Source organism: Battus philenor, unplaced genomic scaffold (assembly GCF_028537555.1).
Source record: "Battus philenor isolate CCGP_79_NKW_IND1 unplaced genomic scaffold, ilBatPhil1.0.hap1 SCAF_9, whole genome shotgun sequence".
NCBI classification, from domain to species: Eukaryota; Metazoa; Arthropoda; class Insecta; order Lepidoptera; family Papilionidae; genus Battus; species Battus philenor.
The window spans coordinates 4,954,303-4,975,490 of NW_027181759.1; the positions used below are offsets into that span (position 1 = coordinate 4,954,303).

The window sequence follows — 21,188 nt, forward strand, 5'->3', positions numbered from 1 at the left end:
CGTATGACGTTATATATTTTTTATACAATTTTTTCATTTAGTGTGTGTTATAAAATAAATTGTATACTTAATGGAAATTTATCGAAAACCTTAGTACTTACTGATTAGAGGTATAAAGTGTGTTAAATTCGTCAGTGTTAACATTTTTTATAAATTGAATAGTAGTGATTCAAAACAAAAAAATATATTAATATATATGTATGTTCATTATAACTTAGTGTTCAGTTTAACCTTTTAATCACCACAAAAGTGTAATAACCAAGAACTCTTCATAGTTTATAAATCGAAGACATTTTTAATAACAACTAGATTTACTTACTAATTTAATATTCAAAACAAAAGTAAAGAAACTAAAACTTGTGCTTACACTAAATACTTAAATAAATTTTGAAAAAAAAATGCCCAACATTACTTTACTTAAATTTTTATAATATACTTAAATTATGTTATTAAAATTTAAAGAATTATTAATACTACATTAATTATAATATTTAATTGTATTTGTATTTGTATTTATTTTTCAATTATTATATTTTAATTGGCAGCACAGGCAATAGCTATGTTAACATAGCAACACCAAAAGTATTATACTGTGATGAGCTGTTGAAAACGGATCAAATTTTTCAATTATTTTTAAATTATTAAGCTATTGTGTTATTTTTATTTTTCTTTAAGCGTAAAACAGGATAAATCTCCGATTCATATAAATTTTATTCAATAAATGTAAGTATCCCCATCTTGTAAAATACTTCGAGACAGGTTTGGCGGTAATAGTTAACATATGTATTTGTTTCGATAGAAGGTCGTCGTTTAATACGGTAATTAGGAAAGGTATATTATATAGTATACAGTTTATGCGCTGGTGAAAGTTTTCAAGAAATGCACGTGGCCTTTCTATACACCTATTGTTTTCTTTCGCGTGTCAAGATGACCGTTAGGCTCTGGCACCGCATATGGCATTCGCTTCTGAAACTTTAGTACCACATTAATAAACCAGATTTACATTGTTTATTGATTGTAAAATGGTGTAAGTAGAATTGAATATTTACAATTCGTAAAATTAACTTTACATAGTTTTACGAGTCGGTTCCATTGTTACGTGTTGCTTAAATTAAGAAATTTTGTAACTTAGATTATGCGTGTTTGTAGCCACTTTTTTAGTTTCTTAAAACAATAATTCATAGTTACTCTGTAAAGTAAGTACAAAAGTTTTCTCTCGGGTGATAAATACCCATTTTAATTCTCTTTCATATAGTTTCTTTTAAAAATAATCATTTATCATCTTGATATTTACTATAATTGATAATAGTTGATTATTTAACATGTTTAATACTCTTCCTGCTAACCTACTTTGTATATACCATTAGGAAATATTTAAATGTATTGTCAAACTTTTTTAAGATGGCAGAAGTACCAGAAGTGACCACCGCATCCCCAACTCAATTGCTTGCATTAGGAAGGCGGCATCTTGCTGTGAGAGATTATAGTGCAGCAGTTGAAGTATTGGCTTATGCCTCTGAGACACTTGCTAAAGAACATGGTGACTTTGCTGATGTATGTGCTGAAGCTTATTTATGGTGAGATTGTAAATCTATTTTTATAAACATAATACCATATGTGGTAAATATACAGACTAGTATTTGGAAAACTTTAATACAAAATATTGGTAAATACTACTTTGTGATATGTATTGTTGCTATTTATTTTTTGTTTTAAGTTACAACATTGCCCTGACAATTAATTTCAATATTATATTGTATTACCTGTCTGGCACACTTCATATTGTCTAAAGTTATAATAGTAGTTCACAATTGGATAGAAAAAAATATATAATTTAAAAAGATTACTTTATTTCTTGACTTATTGTCTTTATAGTAAACAATGAGTTTTCTATTTCCTGGTACATATTATTGTTTGTTCCACAGCATCATAAAACACCTTTTTTTGTTTTGATTGTTATCAAATCGACACCAAAGGACATTGTTTTATTTCACCCTGTGATTTTTAAGACTAATTTTATATTTAGAAGTTTAATTATATTTCTTCAGAAGAACCTTTGCTATGCTTTTAAAAAAGTATGTGACTAAATTGGTTGCATTTTTCTATAGTAATATGCTTAAAAAATATTAGGTAATTCATATCTATATATAAGATACATAAAATTAATTGATTTAGAAAGAGATATTTAGAACTCTTTGACTTAGATAAACTCTAAACTCAGTATTAGAGAATACTGAATGAGTTTATAAGTTAAATGTTTTCATTTTAATGATTGTCATTAATTTTTAACAACGGTTTTAAATCAGGTTTTATTTAATAATTATACCAGAAATAGGAAAACTATTGTTTATACTTGATAATCATGTTTAATGATTTTTTAAACTAGAGGATAACAATAAGTACCTAAAATTTTTTAATTTGGTCAAATCTGAAACATAATAAATGATGTGTGGTCTGATTATGTTGTTTAAATGAGTAACCGGTTTTTTAAATTATTATTGTTTATTTAATAGGTATGGCAAAGCACTTCTAGGCCTATCTAGGGAAGAAAGTGGAGTCCTTGGTGATGGTGTCCCAGGAACAAATAATGCAGATGAGGAAGACGATGACAATGAAGGTTTGTTCATTGCACAATGTAGATTAGTTGTACAATTGATTTGATTGGAATACATTTGTCAGTGGGTTTTCACTATAATTTTAATTTGAAAACATGATAAGATGCTTTTCTTTCTGAATTTTCAGATCAAGAAGAAAATGGTGATGATGAGAATGATGAAATAGAAACAGAAGCAGAGGCTAAATCTGATGCGGAAAAAAAGAATGGTGAATCAGATGGAATTGAAAATGGAGAAGTGAAGAAGATAGAAGCAGAATCCACTACTAAGGAAGATGAACCCGGCCCTAGTGTATCTACAAGTGGTGCTGATGACGGACAACCTGTTAGTAAAACATAATTCTTTAATAAATTAAAATTGAATGTAATTCTTTTTATCTTTAATTTATGTCTCATGAATTATGAATATTTTTTTAACAGGGTACTTCAAATGGTGATGCAATGGATGAGTCCATGGTGAATTTAGAAAATGAAGACGATGTAGAAAATCTACAGTTAGCATGGGAAATACTTGGTGAGTATAAAAACATCTTGTAAATAATAAAATTCATCGTTAGATTGTTTTGTCTATTTCAAGATTTAAATTACCAATTGTTGGTACTAACACATTATAAAATAGTTTAGTTAACAGACTTTAAAGTATAATATATGTTAATATATTTAAAGAATTATGTTAATACTGCTGCCCTAAAAGACTATATACTGTCCAAGATTATTGACCTATCATTCATAAATTAAATGTTCTGGTTCCTTTTTTTTAACTTTCTTGGTTTGTCGAGCCGTTACTGAGTTTTGTGGTTAATGAATGTATGGTGATTCAATTGTATTTATATAGATACTATACTTTTTTATGTCTTTATCTTTCCACAAACTTACACACTTGATCTGCTTTGTACCACAGACATGGCGAGAAGTATTTTGAACCGTCGCTTGGAGACAGGAAGTGGGGAAGATGTGCAAGCATTATTGGCCGAAGTTCATCTTGTATTAGGAGAGGTTGCCTTGGAAAGCGAGACATATGATAAAGCCGTTATTGATATGAGTAAGAATTGTATTAAAATGTTTATTATATTATTTTTATTACAAAAATATACATAGATTTGTGTGACTTAGTACAAATTGTGTCTTATGAATGAAACACATTGAAACAGTCATTAGCGAGGTCAAGAGAGATATTGCTCAGTAAGTAGTTGCATGAAAGCCTTGTCAAAATTAAGATTTGAAAAATTTCTAAGTAATCAATACAATATGTGCTACTGTTTATATGTTTTCTGTAGGATTGAATAGTATATATGAAGTTCGCTAAAATAATATAATGTGTTTAACCATTTATTATATAAAGTGGCCACTTGTGAAGGAAAAGAATTTCAGAAGAGCCCAATTCGATAGAAACTAGAATCAGATTGGGTGATTTCCCTTCAATGTCATTTCTGATGTATCATTCAGGGGGGGGGGGGATAATTACATATGTCATCCTGCAAGGACAACATGGATGGGATATGGCCTGTGCCTTGCAATGGACATCTGTCTGCTGAAAAGAAGATAATGGCATCAATTGCAGCTAGTTTCAAACATGTGATATGTACAGATCCCTTAACAAATTCAGACAGGTTTTTTTTTCATGGTCACTTACAATATCTAATTTGCAATTAACAATTTTCTTTCAACAGTGAAATGTTTGGAAATACAAAAGGGACTATACTGCAGTGATGACAGACGTATTGCAGAAACCCATTATCAAATTGGTAAGTTAAAATTTTTTAATTTTCTATCACAAGTTATAAAGTGGTTTTAAAGTGTCGTTTGTTAAGAAAAAGTTTTAGTTTTTAAATGTATTTCCTATCATCCTGTATCTTTATACAATAACACTTGATAACTGTGAAATTTGCTGCATTAACTATTTTTTGTCTATAGGAAGGCCACAGACCTAACACTTCTGAAAGTACTCTGAATAGACAGATAAACAATAATTAATTTTAATATGTAGTATTTGAATTATGAATACATTTTGTATATTATAATAAAGTTATTTATTATTTCTAAAACCATTGATTTGCATGTGAAGTATTAAAATATTTCTGTATCATTTGAAAGAACTATCTATTGTATAGTAGGAAATTAAAGAAAAAAGATCATGCAAAAACTACCAAAATATAAGTAATTTTTCGTTGTTATTAGTACTCTGTATAGTGGAAACTACATTTGAAGAAAGATATTGTAGACTATCAAACTATGTGTATTTTATTTTTATTACAAACATACATAAGTTTTAAAGTTACGAATTTTTTACTTTCACACCATAAAAAGATGAGACCAACACATAGTTTCTAACTGTTTTCATATTCGGTATACAATTTCAAATATTAGTAATGTTATCATATCTCAAACATAAGGCTGAGAAAACAGCTAAATATTTTACTACGGAAACCTGTCAAACACCCGCAACCATTTGCATTAGACTTATTTTTGGACTTTTCTTGTCTATTGAAAATATAATTTTTATAAAATTAATTTTGAGTGCCACATTTTATGCTGCATCCATTCCAGGAAACTACAAATTGTTGCACAAATTTTTGTTAACAGGTCTGGCCAATTCTCTTTCTTCAAACTTCGAAGATGCCATCACACATTTCAAAAATGCAGCAAATATATTAGAAACAAGGATTAAGACTTTAGAAAATCCTAGTGCGGCAACAGAAGATGCTACTGTGAAGAAATATTCATCTGCTGATCCATTTTACTCAATTGAAGGAGAGATAAAAGAATTAAAGGAATTGCTACCAGAAATTCAGGAAAAAATACAAGACATGATGGACTATAAAGCTGAGGTAAGACCGTGTGATTGTCTTGAGGAAACACGGAACATGTTACGAGCTTTAATGCTGAAAGAAAAGAATCACATTAGAGCTGAAGTTCCATCATAAATATTACTGATTTATTTTGATTAGAAAATGGTATAGTTTCCTGTATTTTTTGGGAAATTAATTACTAATATTAATTTTCATACTCAGTGATAAATTTTATTGTTCCTATTATGTGCCAAAATTTAATAATTTTGTAACCCTGGCAGTATTATTTGAAATTTTATTGTGTATTAAAAAGCCATAATATAACTGGAATAGATTTCACATACACATTTTAATTAATATGATCATTATTGATTTATTTAAATAAACTTGAATTTGGATCTAATGAACAAAAATGTTTGTGTGTGTCTGTTTAAATAATTTTGTTTTGTATTTGCTTTATTTGAGTAATTACAGGCAATAGACATTCCATTAGCAAGACTTTTGGTCTCAATTGACTGAATTTTGGTTAGGGATCAATTTTTAATAACATATACTTAAACAATGCATGAAATTTAAATGACCTGATGCACCTTTAGTGAATAAGAATTGCCATACATCCGCCTTGCATTTATTACTGTGTGTGCCTTATGAATCTCAATTTGCATTTAAAATACTCTTAGTCTATAAGTAACGTTTTTTTAAGTTTTTTTTTTTATTAACTTGGTATTTTACCACAAGGCCATTTTTGTATTGAGCTGTATTACAATTTACAATAAAAATGTAACTTGAAGATGTCTGTGTATTATTTATTTCATGACTCCCAATACAATAATGACCATGTGGTGTATTTTTACATGGAATGATAGTACCTAATCTTATTAACCTACCAACTATTTATAAGAACTATCCAAAAAAAGTATGATGTCTAATTTTGTAATAAAATAACTGTCGCCCATCCGTTTCGCGTGACCAACACTGCCTTTTGTGAGTGTAATATCCCAAATTACATTCTTGGCAATTTAAAATTCATGCCAAATAAATATTCTGCACAAGTTTACTATAGTTTAAAAACAATTTTTTAAATAAATGCCCCGTCAATCATCTGCGTCAATTTCGTAAACTTTTGGCTGACCTCTACTTCATGAATAAAATATTAAATTTATATGTAATACTTTAACTATTTTAATAACGAGCACACAAAAATACTTTTCAACATACATATAAATAATTTAACTTAAAAATATAAATAATTACATTTGGCAATGATGAATTACAGTTGTGGATGAATTAACAATAAAATTATTAATAGGAATTGCTTAAAAATCGTGAATGTGTGCTCTATAGACAGCTTATAAAGCTTACAACTTTTGTCTTTAATTGAATACCGACAAGAAGTTTCATGTGCTCATGATGAATCGATGTGGCTCTGGCTGTCTAAATTTAATAGTTAAACAGTTTCAAATCTAGACTAAACTAACTAAACTATTACAAATTTAGAAATTATCCATCTATAGCAGCCAGACTACATCTATGTTTAAGTTTTAATGGCTTGAATATTTGTATATTAGATATTGAATGTGATCTATACTTTTCATGGTGTATCATTAGAAATAGAGTACATACATAACATTTTTAACAATGTCTTAAACTTGTGTCTCACAGTTAGACTGTACTAAAACTGTTTTTCGTAATGATTAATACCTATTTGACATCCTGGTTCAATGCTGGCATAATAAGCACATATAGATGATCATGGAGATGGTTTCTTGATTGCCATATAACACGATTTTGGTCTAACATTGATTTATGAGACACCTGTATATTGTCTATATGTTATTCTAGAATTTAGATTGATTGACGCGGTGAACAATTAAAAATCTGGTTTTCAGACTATAAAACGAATTCGCGAGATATCATGCGCGAGTATCAATGGAGAAAGGTCAGCCGAGCCAAGTAGCGCCAGCTCCAGTACCACAGAACCAAAACGAGCAGCATCCGACATCTCTCATCTAATTAAACGAAAGAGAAAGGCCAGTGATGGTGAAGCAGAGTCGGCTGCCAAAAGAGTGAACACGTGAAGTGTAAAGTGTTATATAACCTGAAGTGTGTGCCCTATTAACAATTTGTTAAAGCAAACGTGATTGAAACTCGCATTGAAAACATGAAAATGCTTTGTTATTCTATAATTTTTGAAAAAAGAACATCATTGTTATAAGAAAGACTAAAATTAATACAAACTTAAGTAAATATCATTGAAATTTGTAATAATAATTCTGACAAATTGTTTTTTTATATTATCTTATTGATACCTTCACAATTACTATAATAGACATCTTTCTTTAAATCATCATAATATGATAATAGTGTTAGCAAAAATAAAATGGTTATGTAAAATTTATAATAAAAGCCCATTGCCACATGGGGCAGTAGCTGCCTTGTAACTTTCATGCCAGTAGCTCAACTCGCCTTGCCTGGTTTCATAAGTTACTGGCATAAAAAGTAGGTAGTTACTGCTGTGTTGTACACACATGGTAGTGTTTATTCACATTTAAATGCGCCTTAAGTGCCATGCCTGTGTGTAAAATAAGTGATGTATGAACTGTGGCATGATATAGATTATAAAAATGTTTCCCATAAAATAGTATTTTGTTTAATGTTTTATAATTAATGGCATCCATATGTATCAACATGGGCACTTAAAATTTACATATAAAAAGTACAGTAAATTGCGAGTGAAATAATCAAGATCATGACTTAGTGAAATTGCTAGCTTAATGGTATACAATTGGATGAATGCCTGAGATTTAATTCTTTAATAAAGAACATTGTAGGTTTTTCACAGCCATCTTACTACATTAGGATGTTAATTTACTAGATTAAAACTATCATAAGTAATGGTTTTTTTAGTTTCAATTATTAGAATTTTTTAATTTTGTTTCGTAAAGAAATTCATTTGTGTAGTTTGATACAGGCATTATACATACATAGTTTAAAGGCAATTTCATTGATAATTTGATAATTCAAATGACTGAAGTAGATTTATGCAGGCTTTTCATGTAAGGTATGTGAATTTATATGTAAATTTTTTGTATGTTAATTATATATAATAGATGATTATTAATAAGTGTGGTGAATGTGATCTGACTTGAATTGTTTATTATGGTAATTTCATTTGTTTGATTAATGTATCATATTATATTTTTTATCTAAATATGGCTATTTTATTTTCATAAATAATTATAATACTTTTCATATACTAATTTGCATTTGTTTCTATTTAACTTAATGATTGGACTAGCAATTGCAGCATAAGATTTCTATCTAGTCGAGATGTCCTTGATAAGGTTGTCAGAAAACATGAGGGACTTCCAACTGGTCCTACTGGGATCAAATGGGGGAACCTATCTCCAGCTGAGGACATCCGAAGGCTCAAATGTCTAATATGCTGATTAAATTATGAAAAAGCCTATTTTCATTTGAGATAATAAACCATGAACAGCAATAAACAAAACCTTAAGACATAACATTAATATATAAGCTGAGATATATTGCAATACATGTACCTAGTTGCCTTTATTTAACACAAAGAAATAGATATTCATAAAAAAATTACTTCCAATGATAAATGAATTTAATAAAAATAAAATATATATTTTTAATAAACATCACAACACTGTCAAAAATATGTTTCAGAACTTTACATGGGTATTATTAATTAAACTTTAACAACGGCTTTCCCAGTATTCTCACCAGCTAGCATTCCAATGAATGCATCAAAAAGATTTTCAAATCCCTTGGTAACATGCTCTTTAACTTTTATTTGTCCACTTTTGATCCATTGTGTTAGTTGAGCGATCGCTTCGACTTCTTTCTTGCCATCAAACCACTCCCAGATTAAGAAACCTCGTACTGAAATCTGTTTAAATACTAGTGCAGGTTGAAGAATAGTTGCCTTAGGTAACTTACTTGCATCTTCATTGTATGCGCTAATGCTACCACAAACTGAAACTCTTCCGTATGTGTTCATTTGATTGATAATTATTGAACTTATTTCTCCACCGACGTTATCAAAGTAACAGTCAACGCCGTTAGGAGCTGCTTCTTTAAGTGCTTTGCTAACGTCAGCAGTTTTGTAATTAATCGCTTTATCAAACCCAAGTTCCTCTTCCAACCATTGAACTTTGTCATCGGAGCCGGCAAAACCGATAACTTTGCAACCTTTAATCTTCGCTATTTGTCCCACGATAGATCCGACAGCTCCTGCGGCTCCAGTCACTACAACTGTTTCTCCGGCTTTTGGTTTACATATGTCTAAGAAGCCATAATATGCAGTAATCCCAGGCATTCCAATTGCACCTATGGCCAACGATGGTGATAGACCATCTAAATTTGGCAACTTGTAAATATATCCAGAGAATCGATCTTCAAGTCCTTCTTTTGCGATGGTATAATCACACCATCCTTTGTGAGTAACCACTTTTGCACCAACTGGAAACTTAGGATTTTTACTTTCTTGCACAGTTCCAACTTGAAATCCAAATTGATCATAAGGTATTTTGTTTGAAGAATTATATGCTCGGAGATATGGGTCCACACTAATCCACTCAGTTTTGATTAGGATCTCTCCGTCTTGTAAAGGCGGTAACTCGTATTCTACTAATTCATAATCTTCCCGTTTTGGAAGTCCTTTAAAGTAGTTTTTTACAACGTACTTTTTTGCCTTCATGTTTAATTAACAATATTCGTTAAACTGTAAAATAATAATAGGTCTTGTTAAATTTCGGGTTTATTTTAATCAACGTTTATATTCATATGAATATATGTATACATACAAAAAACACTACTTAAAAAAAGAAGAATATGGATATTTTAAAATTAACCCGTTATTAAATTAATCGTCAATTCCTTTGTAGTGTTGGGAACGAGAAAAAATAAAAACAAATTTATTACTGACATTGAAAACGTTTTCGGATATTAGATTTCACTCCTCAGATCGTTACTTTTAATAGCAATAAATATCATTTTAATGTGTTATTTCAAAACAAAGGCAGGTGAAAGAGACCAAAGCCAACAATGCATTAATTAAATTAAATCCACGAAGTATTATTACTTAATTACATTTAAAAAATACCGAAGGATATAATTTAACCCAAAAGCCAATTTTATTGATATCCTCCTTCATGCATAACCTCGGATAGAATGTTTAATTAATTCATCTTTTAGTGCATCTTCACCCAAAATAGAAAAAGCAAAATTAAATGGGAATAAATAACATTGAGTTTTTATACACATTTTATTAAATATTTTCTTAACTTATTTTCAGTTAAACTATTCGATGGTTAAGTCGATTATTAGTTGCAAAAAATATTTTATGTAAAAATTAATATCTATATTTCGCTATGTTATATAATTGTTCGCAATAACGAATTATTATTTGTAAAATCTTTGTTACGTGGACTTAAAATATGCGATAAAGTAGATAAGTTACTAAAGAAAACAACCAGCAGCACTATAAAATAGTTATGGCTGGCTAGCTAGTTATGGCTTACTGATGCTTTATAATCTTAAGTGTAAAATCACTTTTAAAAACAAGTGATCTTTTGAAAATTGGTGTTGTTCTTGGAAAGCCCTTTATAGTTTAAATATTATTAAAGGGTTATATGGTTGTGTTAAAAATATATCAAATGTTACATATCATTTAAGTTTTTAGGTTGTTAAGTAAATAAAACAATCCTAATTAGCGTCTTGGTTATGTATTCATTAGTTACTTTTGTTTACGATCTTTTCTTGGAGAAATAATCATAATAGCAATAATATGTAAGCACTGTTTCTTAAGTCGTCATAAGTTTTAATACTTTAAATGCGGTTGAATGTCAATAAACTTTGACGTTGTACGTGTTGAATACAAAGTATTTATAATCCTATTTATAAAAATAAATAAAACTATTTTCAATTACCTTTAATTCTAATGAAAAAGACACAAACTTTTTGTTGTTGAGAATATAATGAAAACGTAACACACGTATCTTCCTTGCTTATAACTGAATGTGAATGACGTTAAGGTGTAACAAGTTTTATTATCGAGTTATCATGCGATATGTTATACACAGAGCGGTACGGCGGGGATAATAGATTTTAATGACTTGGACAAATGTACAAACCATTGAAATAAGAACACGATTGTGTACGCATATTTTTCTTCTTTTCTGTTATGGAAGTGTTATTGTATGTCAAAATATTTTGGGGTTGTTGTTTCAATGTGATTTTTAAAATTCAATTTTAATCTCCATAGTAAGTCCTAAATTTATAATCATGTTAAATCTTTGAATATTTTAACCAGACACATGAATGTCTGTTTACATAAATGAAAAATGTCAGCCTTTGAGTGTTAAGTAATATTTAAGGAAAATCTCTCTGTATTTTACAACGAAGTTCAAGATATTTTCAACTGAACATTGGTTATTTAGAACCAATTTGTTTAATAACTTGTTAATATTTTGCTATTTTTAACGACATTTATAAAATTGTTGATTTAAATTAAATATAACAAAAATAAGAATATTTTAGTGAACAATGAAGTATTTTTATTTTTCGTTTTTATTTCATTAAAAAAAAAACATTACAAACAAACTCGCTGGGCTATATTTTATGCAATGTAAATAATTAACGTTAAGCCGAAATGCCGCAGAAGTTGAAAACCGGTGACGGTGAAACTAAATAGATGCTAATTATAGTGAATATGAATAGAATGAAAGTGTTTTATAATTAAACAGTATATAACACATGAAACATTTAAAATAGACTAAAACAAAATTTAGAACTGGTGTAGAAATTTATTTCATATAGTTAATGCATAATTTTATACATTTTATTACACCTTTACAACAGCTTTTCCTTTATTTTCGCCTGCCAGCATCCCTATAAACGCATCAATAACATTTTCAAATCCCTCAGTAACATGTTCTACAGCTTTTAATTGTCCACTTTTGATCCATTCTCTTAGTCGATCAGTCGCCTCTTGCGGATCTTCCATATTTTTAAAGATTACGAAACCCTGTATAGTAAGTTGGTTCTTTACTAATGCAGGCTGAATAATTGTTGCTTTAGGCAATATACCTGAAAGATCATTATATGCGCTGATGCTACCACAAACTGAAACTCTTCCGTATGTGTTCATTTGATTGATAATTATTGAACTTATTTCTCCACCGACGTTGTCAAAGTAACAGTCAACGCCGTTAGGAGCTGCTTCTTTAAGTGCTTTGCTAACGTCAGCAGTTTTGTAATTAATCGCTTTATCAAACCCAAGTTCCTTTTCCAACCATTGAACTTTTTCATCGGAGCCGGCAAAACCGATAACTTTGCAACCTTTAATCTTTGCTATTTGCCCCACGATAGATCCGACAGCCCCTGCGGCTCCAGTCACTACGACCGTTTCTCCGGCTTTTGGTTTACATATGTCTAAAAATCCATAATATGCCGTAAATCCGGGCATACCAATTGCACCTATTCCCAACGAAGCCGATAAGCCGTCTAATTTTGGCAATTTATAAAGATACCCAACCGGTCCGCTTGTTTCTCCCTCTTTAGTAATACTGTAATCACACCATCCTTTGTGGGTGACGACTTTTGTTCCAACTGGAAACTTAGGATTTTTACTATCTTGCACAGTTCCAACTTGAAATCCAAACTGATCATAAGGTATTTTGTATGAAGAATTATATGCACGGAGATATGGGTCCACACTAATCCACTCAGTTTTGATTAGGATCTCTCCGTCTTGTATAGGCGGTAACTCGTATTCTACTAATTCATAATCCTCCCGTTTTGGAAGTTCTTTGAAGTAGTTTTTTACAACGTACTTTTTTGCCTTCATTTTTAATAAACAATGTTCGTTAAACTGTAAAATAATGAATAATAATATTATAATTAAGTTCATGCTTGTAAACAATCTATTGGCTTATCTTAATGAATTAGCCATAAGATATTTTTGTGATATCAATATATTTTAAATCCTACAAACGGAAAGTTTATATTAGATTTGTTTTACATCAAATACAATACCCAGCGATAAATATTGCACATCGACCTTTGGAAAGAGACAAACGGCTAATTTCGGCTTGGTAGAGCATTATCTCTGTCGCACGTCTGACATAACGTCACAGTCAGTGTGGGACAGAGATACACATTTGGTGGACATGTGAATGTCAAAAAATATGTACACTATGTAACACTTCATTTAGATTACGATATTATTAATCGATATTACCATACAATAAAATCAATAGAGAAATTTATTACCTTTTAATTTTGTTGTAACGGACAGTTAATTTTTTGTTTTTGTGAATTAATTATAAATTAAAAAAAAATGATTACACGTAGCTTAAATATCTTCCTTCCTTGCTAATATCAGAATTGAATGTGTATGGTATTAAAGCAAAGCGAGGTTTTATTATCTAGTTATCGCTGTGTGGGTGAATATCGTACAGAATGGCGGGGCGAGACGTTAAAAACACGGACAAGCGAGTAAATACTGATCGCGGCATTGCGCAGTCATGATGTATCAACTTAAACACGCAAATATTTTAAATACTACTCAATATTTTCACATTCTTTTTTTATTAATTTTTTTGGACCAAGCATTCTTCAATTTTAATATAAAACTTAAAAAAAATAGTATATACTACATTTGCAGCGTCAAATTGTGACAGACCAAATTGTTAGCTGTATTGCCTGATGAATTAAAATGCAAGCCATTTTTATAGCCTTTTAAGGGTGTCTTAATGTTTTGAAATATTATTAAATGTTCGTTCGAAATTTTGTTGTTTTGTTCGAATTTCTGTTTTTTGAATAAAATTGGGACATAATTGACGAAGTATTGATAGTAAAAATATATTTTGCTGGATCTTGTATAACTTGCTACCAAGACCTATACAAGCGTATACGTCTTGGTAGCAACATACAAGCGTATAAGTCTTGGTTGATAACAGGTTGGTGAGATAACAGTCGTCCGCGAAAACTGATCTTCGACAACATGGTAATTAAAAAAAATTGTGTGAGGCAATTATCTCCAAGTGACCTAAGGGTTTTTGCTTTAGTAGTTTACCACAGGACAGTTCGCGTACTGTTTTAACATTTCATTGCAAAAAAACAGGTTTGAGTTTACTTTATTTTTAATTGAGAAAAAACTTATAAGCTTTTTTTAAAGGAGATAAAGTGTTTAAGGCTTTATATCAATATCGGATATTTTTTCGAACTGTGATCATGCAATATTAATAAAAACTGTGTAAATTCTTATTAAAGTTTAAGATAAGAATCTTTTGTATTATAAATAAGTATTATGGTGATATATTAATATTTAAAGTCACAAATGAAACGAAGCCCATGTTTTAAAAAACAATAGCGTTAATAAACTTTTAAACTATTATGATACACTGACACTTAGTAATTTTTTTTTTAATTTATGTGCGTCAGTAAAGTACGCTTGTCATTTATGATCTAGTCATATAAAAAATCAAATAATAAAATGGATTATAAACTTTAGAAGCGAAAAAAAATCGGGCCGAAAATATGCCTTATGTAGAAACTGAGAGAAAATGTTCTTCTATTTACACACTATGGAAGTGGTAAAAATTCCCTTGATGGATAAGACCGCTCATTGTACTTTTTAGTTATTGTAACATTATATACTGTGTTATTTTACATAACTATGTTATTTTCTGTGACGTGTACAATAAAGAGTATTAAATCAAAATTCCTTAAAAAGATCTAGGAAATTATTTCAGGAAATTTGCAACAGAAAATTAGTTGTACTGCATATTGTCGTCTATCGTTTTGTTAGACTTACAGAGACTAGCAGATCCTTTTATTCGTCACATGTTAGAAATTAATATATTAATACCATAGTATACAGCAAAGCTAATTTATAAAAAATGCCGAACGTAGGTGGACGAATAAAATCAGATGGATTCTTTGTTCCGTAATGTATTTACTCATATCCACCAAGCATCATTCACACCACTCGTGTATGCCATGAGAAAAATGCTAAAAGAGTCCAGTTTAATAGAACTTAGAATTAAATTGAACTCACCTATAATTGCATTTTTCAACGTTAAGACGACGGTTTCTAACTAGCCTTGATATCAGAAGGGTTTACTACAAATCCATACAGTATTTTGTTTTGGTTACTTTCACATTTTTATTTATTACTAGCAGTGCCAGCGACTTCGCGCGCGAGGAATTTAACAGTTTATATTTTTTCTTAAATAAAAGTAACTGTAGTTACACCTTATTAAATCAGCTACTTGCCAGTATAAGTCCTGTAAAAATAGGCCCAGCCATTTCAAAGATTAGCCGGAGCAGACAGACAGTAATACAAAAAATTAAATAGTGTATATACCGTATTCATAGACGTGTAGTGAAAAAGTTGTTATTTTAATACAAACAGACATCTCAAATTTATTTATGTTTATAGTTTCTTACAAGAACATAAAAAAATATTGGAACAAGTTCGTTGCAACGATTGAAATTACTTGTATCAGTTATTATCTAGCACCGTGTCAATTACTTTGGTAACATATACGTGATAACGGCATGTTTTGATAACCTATCATTGTTTATTAATGTTAAAAACAAAAAAGTGAATCAGCCGGAAATTTTTGTTAGTTTACTTAAATGTATTCAAAAATCAATGGTTTCAGTGATAGTTAATAACATAATAACAAAATAAAAAAGTTTTTCACATACACACATATGTTGTTGTAGACTGTACTACCGAATGTTACTGGCCTGTCGAATTTTTGACAGAAAAATTTTGGACAGCGTTCCGATAATAGCGTGACACATGTAGTTAATTTAAAAAAAATATTTTCAAATTGCGAGAAAAAGTTTTATAGATAAAAAGTAATATTGTGTTCGTAAACATAACTAAAAAGTATTAAATAATTTGTGACTTTTTATGCGCTTCAGGCACCGTCAAGGTGGGAGAAATCGGGAAATGGAGAAGTCCACACCCAATCACACAACTGCTAACTACCGAATTCCGATCAACGGCACACTGATTGAAAAGAACATTCCTTTTATTAGCTTATAGCTTTTTATAGTTTTAACAGACAACTCACTTTGAGTAACTCCGTCTTTACGGAACACCGCGTGACAATCGTCACCACAACTTGTGAGAACCGAACCTCTCTATTATATTAATTTCGTGGGTGTAGATTGCAATGTAATTTTGAAAATACAAGCACTCCGAAAAAACATTTTGTATAGATCAGCTATTTGTTATACTTCGCACGACAATATATGATTATTAATAAGTGTGGTGAATGTGATCTGACTTGAATTGTTTATTATAGTAATTTCATTTGTTTGATTAATGTATGATATTATATTTTTATCTAAATATGGCTATTTTATTTTCATAAATAATTATAATACTTTTCATATACTAATTTGCATTTGTTTCTATTTAACTTAATGATTGGACTGGCAATTGCAGCATAGGATTTCTATCTGGTCGAGATGTCATTGATAAGGTTGTCAGAAAACATGAGGGACTTCCATTTGGTCCTACTGGGATCAAATGGGGGAACCTATCTCCAGCTGAGGACATCCGAAGGCTCAAATATCTTATATGCTGATTAAATTATGATAACGCCTATTTTCATTTGAGATAATAAACCATGAACAGCAATATACAAAACCTTAAGACATTATATTAATATATGAGCTGAGATATATTGCAATATATGTATCTAGTTGCCTTTATTTAACACAAAGAAATAGACGTTCATAAAAAAATTACTTCTAATGATAAATTAATTTAATAAAAATAAAATATCTATTTTTAATAAGCATCACAGAACTGACAAAAATATGTTTCAGAACTTTACATGGGTATTATTAATTAAACTTTAACAACGGCTTTCCCAGTATTCTCACCAGCTAGCATTCCAATGAATGCATCAAAAAGATTTTCGAATCCCTTGGTAACATGCTCTTTAACTTTTATTTGTTCACTTTTGATCCATTGTGTTAGTTGAGCGATCGCTTCGACCTCTTTCTTGCCATCAAACCACTCCAAGATTAAGAAACCTCGTACTGAAATCTGTTTAAATACTAGTGCAGGTTGAAGAATAGTTGCCTTAGGTAACTTACTTGCATCTTCATTATATGCGCTGATGCTACCACAAACTGAAACTCTTCCGTATGTGTTCATTTGATTGATAATTATTGAACTTATTTCTCCACCGACGTTGTCAAAGTAACAGTCAACGCCGTTAGGAGCTGCTTCTTTAAGTGCTTTGCTAACGTCAGCAGTTTTGTAATTAATCGCTTTATCAAACCCAAGTTCCTCTTCCAACCATTGAACTTTGTCATCGGAGCCGGCGAAACCGATAACTTTGCAACCTTTAATCTTCGCTATTTGTCCCACGATAGATCCGACAGCTCCTGCGGCTCCAGTCACTACAACTGTTTCTCCGGCTTTTGGTTTACATATATCTAAAAAGCCATAATATGCAGTAATCCCAGGCATGCCAATTGCACCTAATGCCAACGATGGTGAAAGACCGTCTAAATTTGGCAATTTGTAAATATATCCAGATAATCGATCTTCAAGTCCTTCTTTTGCGATGGTATAATCACACCATCCTTTGTGGGTGACGACTTTTGTTCCAACTGGAAACTTAGGATTTTTACTATCTTGCACAGTTCCAACTTGAAATCCAAATTGATCATAAGGTATTTTGTATGAAGAATTATATGCTCGGAGATATGGGTCCACACTAATCCACTCAGTTTTGATTAGGATCTCTCCGTCTTGTATAGGCGGTATCTCGTATTCTACTAATTCATAATCCTCCCGTTTTGGAAGTCCTTTGAAGTAGTTTTTTACGACGTACATTTTTGCCTTCATGTTTAATTAACAATGTTCGTTAAACTGTAAAATAATAAATGGTCTTGTTAAATTTCGTGTTTATTTTAATTAACGTTGTATTCATATAAATATATGTACACAAACAAAAAAACACTACTTAAAAACGTAAGAATATGGATGTTTTAAAATTTACCCGTTATTAAATTAATCGTCAGTTCCGCTGTAGTGTTGGGAACGAGAAAAAATAAAAACAAATATATTACTGACATTGAAACCGTTTTCGGAGATTAGAATTCACTTCTTAGATCGTTACATTTAATACCTAGCAATAAATATCATTTTACTGTATTATTTGGAAACAAAGGCTTATGTGAAAGAAACCAAAGCCTACTAAGCATTGAATAATTTAAATATACGAAGTTTTACTTAACTACTTTAAAAAAATACCGAAGGAAATAATTTTTACAAACGAGTGTATGTGATTTGATTAACCTAAAAGCCGATTTTATTGATATGCTCCGTCATGCATAACCTTGGATAGAATGTTTAATTAATTCATCTTTTAGGGTATCTTCACGCAAAATAGAAAAAGCAAAATTAAATAGGAATAAATTCGTAACATTTAGTTTTTACACACATTTTATTAAATATTTTTTTGACTTATTTTCAGTTAAACTATTCGATGGTTAAATCAATTATTAGTTGCAAAAAATATTTTTAAGTAAAAATTAAAATCGATGTTTCGTTGCTTTATATAATTGTTTGCAATTACAAAATTATTTGTAAAATCTTTGTTACGTGAACTTCAAATATGCGATAAAGTAGTTAAGTTACTAAAGAAAAAATCAGCATCACTATAAAATAGTTATGGCTAACTGATGCAATATAATCTTAAGTGTAAAATCACTATAAAACAAGCAATATTTTGAAAATTGGTGTTGTTATTGAAAAACTCTTTATAGTTTAAATATTATAATATGGTTATATGGTCCTGTTAAAAATATATCAAAAGTTACATCATTTAAGTTTTTAGGTTGTTATGTAAATATAACAATTCCAATCAGTGGCGTACCTAGGGGGGGGGGGCGGGGGCGGTGGGTGCGGTCCGCACCGGGCGGCACTTACCTTGGGGCGGCATTTTTTATATTTACTTATAGTTGTAAAAAACAACTTATTAATTTCATATTTATTTTCTTTCTTGAATAATAAATGATTATTAGAAGAAGAAAATAGTAAAACGAGACCAGATGCTGGAATATTACTCAATTCTAGGCAATCTTTTTCTTCTCTATATTACCTTCATTTATGGGAACCCGTCCTTTTGGAAATTAAGGACGCTCAAAAATACCTGCAAGTAAAAGGGTTAGATGTCCACCAATGCCATATAAAACTAAATTCTTTGCAAACACATTTCATGGAACAAAGAGATACGCTAGAACAAAACGCTGTTATAGCAGCCAAAATAATTTGTGAAGAGTTGGAGATATCGACTGAGCGTCGAGTTAGAAGGAGAAAAAATATGAGTGGGGAAAATTCGACGTGGAGACGTGGGGCTATCCTTAGAAGAAGAAGTACGAAGAGAAATGTTTTCATCTATGGACAGAATTATAAAGGAAATAAAAGAACGCTTCGATCAGTTGCGTGGCCTTATAAGAAAATATTCGTGTATAATACCGTGTAACCTACTAATCGAAGAATTTGAATGTCAAATAAATGATTTGATTGACATTGATAAAGAACAGTTCCATTTTGAAAGAAAAAGGATCCAGGTTTTTATGGCTGTACCTACACTAAAAAAAGAGGCAAAACATTAGAAAAACGGGGAGAAGGGCCCTCTTGATCTGCTAAAATATATTCAGCGGTATAGGTTGGAAAATTCTGTTCTCAACATTGTAATTTTGTTAAGAATTTTTTTAACAATTTCAATCGGTGTCGCTGGTTGCAAAAGAAGCTTCACAAAATTGGAGTTGATAAAAAATTATCTTCGTTCTACAATGAGTCAATTAAGACTACAAAATCTTGCAATATTGTCAATAGAACAAGAAATTACAAATAGTATAAATTTTGAGAGCATTATACACGATATTTCTAGTATGAAAGCTAGAAGAGTAGATATTACATAAATATATTTACGAGTGCATACAAATACGTCTAAAAAAATTTACTCTGTGTATTAATTAATATTGATTAAATAACTTAATAATTTATTTATGTGTTAATTATTTATGTATTTATTAATTTATAAAAACCACTATTTGATTGACTAATAGAAAGGGCGGCAAATTGGAGATCGCCCCGGGCGGAAAAAGTTCTAGGTACACCACTGATTCCAATTAGCATCTTGAATATGTATTCATTAGTTATTTTTTTTTCAATCTTTTCTTGGAGAAATAATCATAAAAGCAATAATATGAACGTACTGCTTTTTTAAGATGTCATAAGTTTTTATACTTTAAATGCGGTTGAATGTTAATAAAGTAATTATTTATAATCCTATTTATAAAAATAAATATAACTATATTCAATTACCTTTAATTCTATTGAAAAGGAGACAAACCTTTTCTTGTTGAGAATATAATGATAACGTAACACACGTATCTTCCTTGCTTATAACTGAATGTGAATGACGTTAAGGTGCAACAAGTTTTATTATCGAGTTATCATGCGGTACGTTGTACAGAGCGGTACGGCGGGGATAATAGATTTTAATGACTTGGACAGATGGACGAACAATTTGAATAATAACACGATTGTGTACGCGTATTTTTCTTCTTTTCTGTTATGAAAGTGTTATTGTATGCCCAAATATGTTGGGGTTGTTGTTTCAATGTGATTTTTAAAATTCAATTTTAATCTCCATAGTAAGTCCCAAATTTATAATCATGTTTAATCCTCGAAAATTTTAGCC

The 21,188-nt window shown here is 30.2% G+C and overlaps 2 protein-coding genes and 2 pseudogenes across 2 annotated transcripts; 1 reads left to right on the forward strand and 3 right to left on the reverse strand.

The window, feature by feature from the left end:
• The first annotated feature begins 590 nt into the window (after nt 1-590).
• Nasp (Nuclear autoantigenic sperm protein) lies at nt 591-8,565 on the forward strand. Its single transcript, XM_068775434.1, has 9 exons — nt 591-723; nt 1,402-1,577; nt 2,514-2,617; nt 2,743-2,939; nt 3,035-3,128; nt 3,516-3,656; nt 4,285-4,359; nt 5,198-5,442; nt 7,293-8,565. Exons 2-9 carry the CDS (start codon nt 1,402-1,404, stop codon nt 7,479-7,481), a joined length of 1,221 nt encoding a protein of 406 aa, XP_068631535.1. The 5' UTR covers nt 591-723; the 3' UTR covers nt 7,482-8,565.
• A 446-nt stretch (nt 8,566-9,011) lies between these two features.
• Nucleotides 9,012-11,468, reverse strand: LOC137931947 (prostaglandin reductase 1-like). The gene is made up of 2 exons (XM_068775435.1): nt 11,361-11,468; nt 9,012-10,153 (listed from the first exon to the last, which is right to left on the reverse strand). Exon 2 carries the CDS (start codon nt 10,127-10,129, stop codon nt 9,119-9,121), a length of 1,011 nt encoding a protein of 336 aa, XP_068631536.1. The 5' UTR covers nt 10,130-10,153; nt 11,361-11,468; the 3' UTR covers nt 9,012-9,118.
• Nucleotides 11,469-12,229: 761 nt separating this feature from the next.
• Nucleotides 12,230-13,798, reverse strand: LOC137932195 (prostaglandin reductase 1 pseudogene; annotated as a pseudogene).
• A 3,408-nt stretch (nt 13,799-17,206) lies between these two features.
• Nucleotides 17,207-20,889, reverse strand: LOC137932167 (prostaglandin reductase 1 pseudogene; annotated as a pseudogene).
• Nucleotides 20,890-21,188: the final 299 nt, after the last annotated feature.

What these genes read in the sequence shown, in the direction of transcription:
- Nasp (XM_068775434.1), top strand. Translation starts at nt 1,402, where the DNA reads ATGGCAGAAGTACCAGAAGTGACCACCGCATCCCCAACTCAATTGCTT. An exon ending in TGTGCTGAAGCTTATTTATG is followed by an intron (nt 1,578 to 2,513) that starts GTGAGATTGTAA and finishes TTTATTTAATAG; the next exon opens with GTATGGCAAAGCACTTCTAG. An exon ending in AGAAACCCATTATCAAATTG is followed by an intron (nt 4,360 to 5,197) that starts GTAAGTTAAAAT and finishes TTTTGTTAACAG; the next exon opens with GTCTGGCCAATTCTCTTTCT.
- LOC137931947 (XM_068775435.1), bottom strand. Translation starts at nt 10,129, where the DNA reads ATGAAGGCAAAAAAGTACGTTGTAAAAAACTACTTTAAAGGACTTCCA.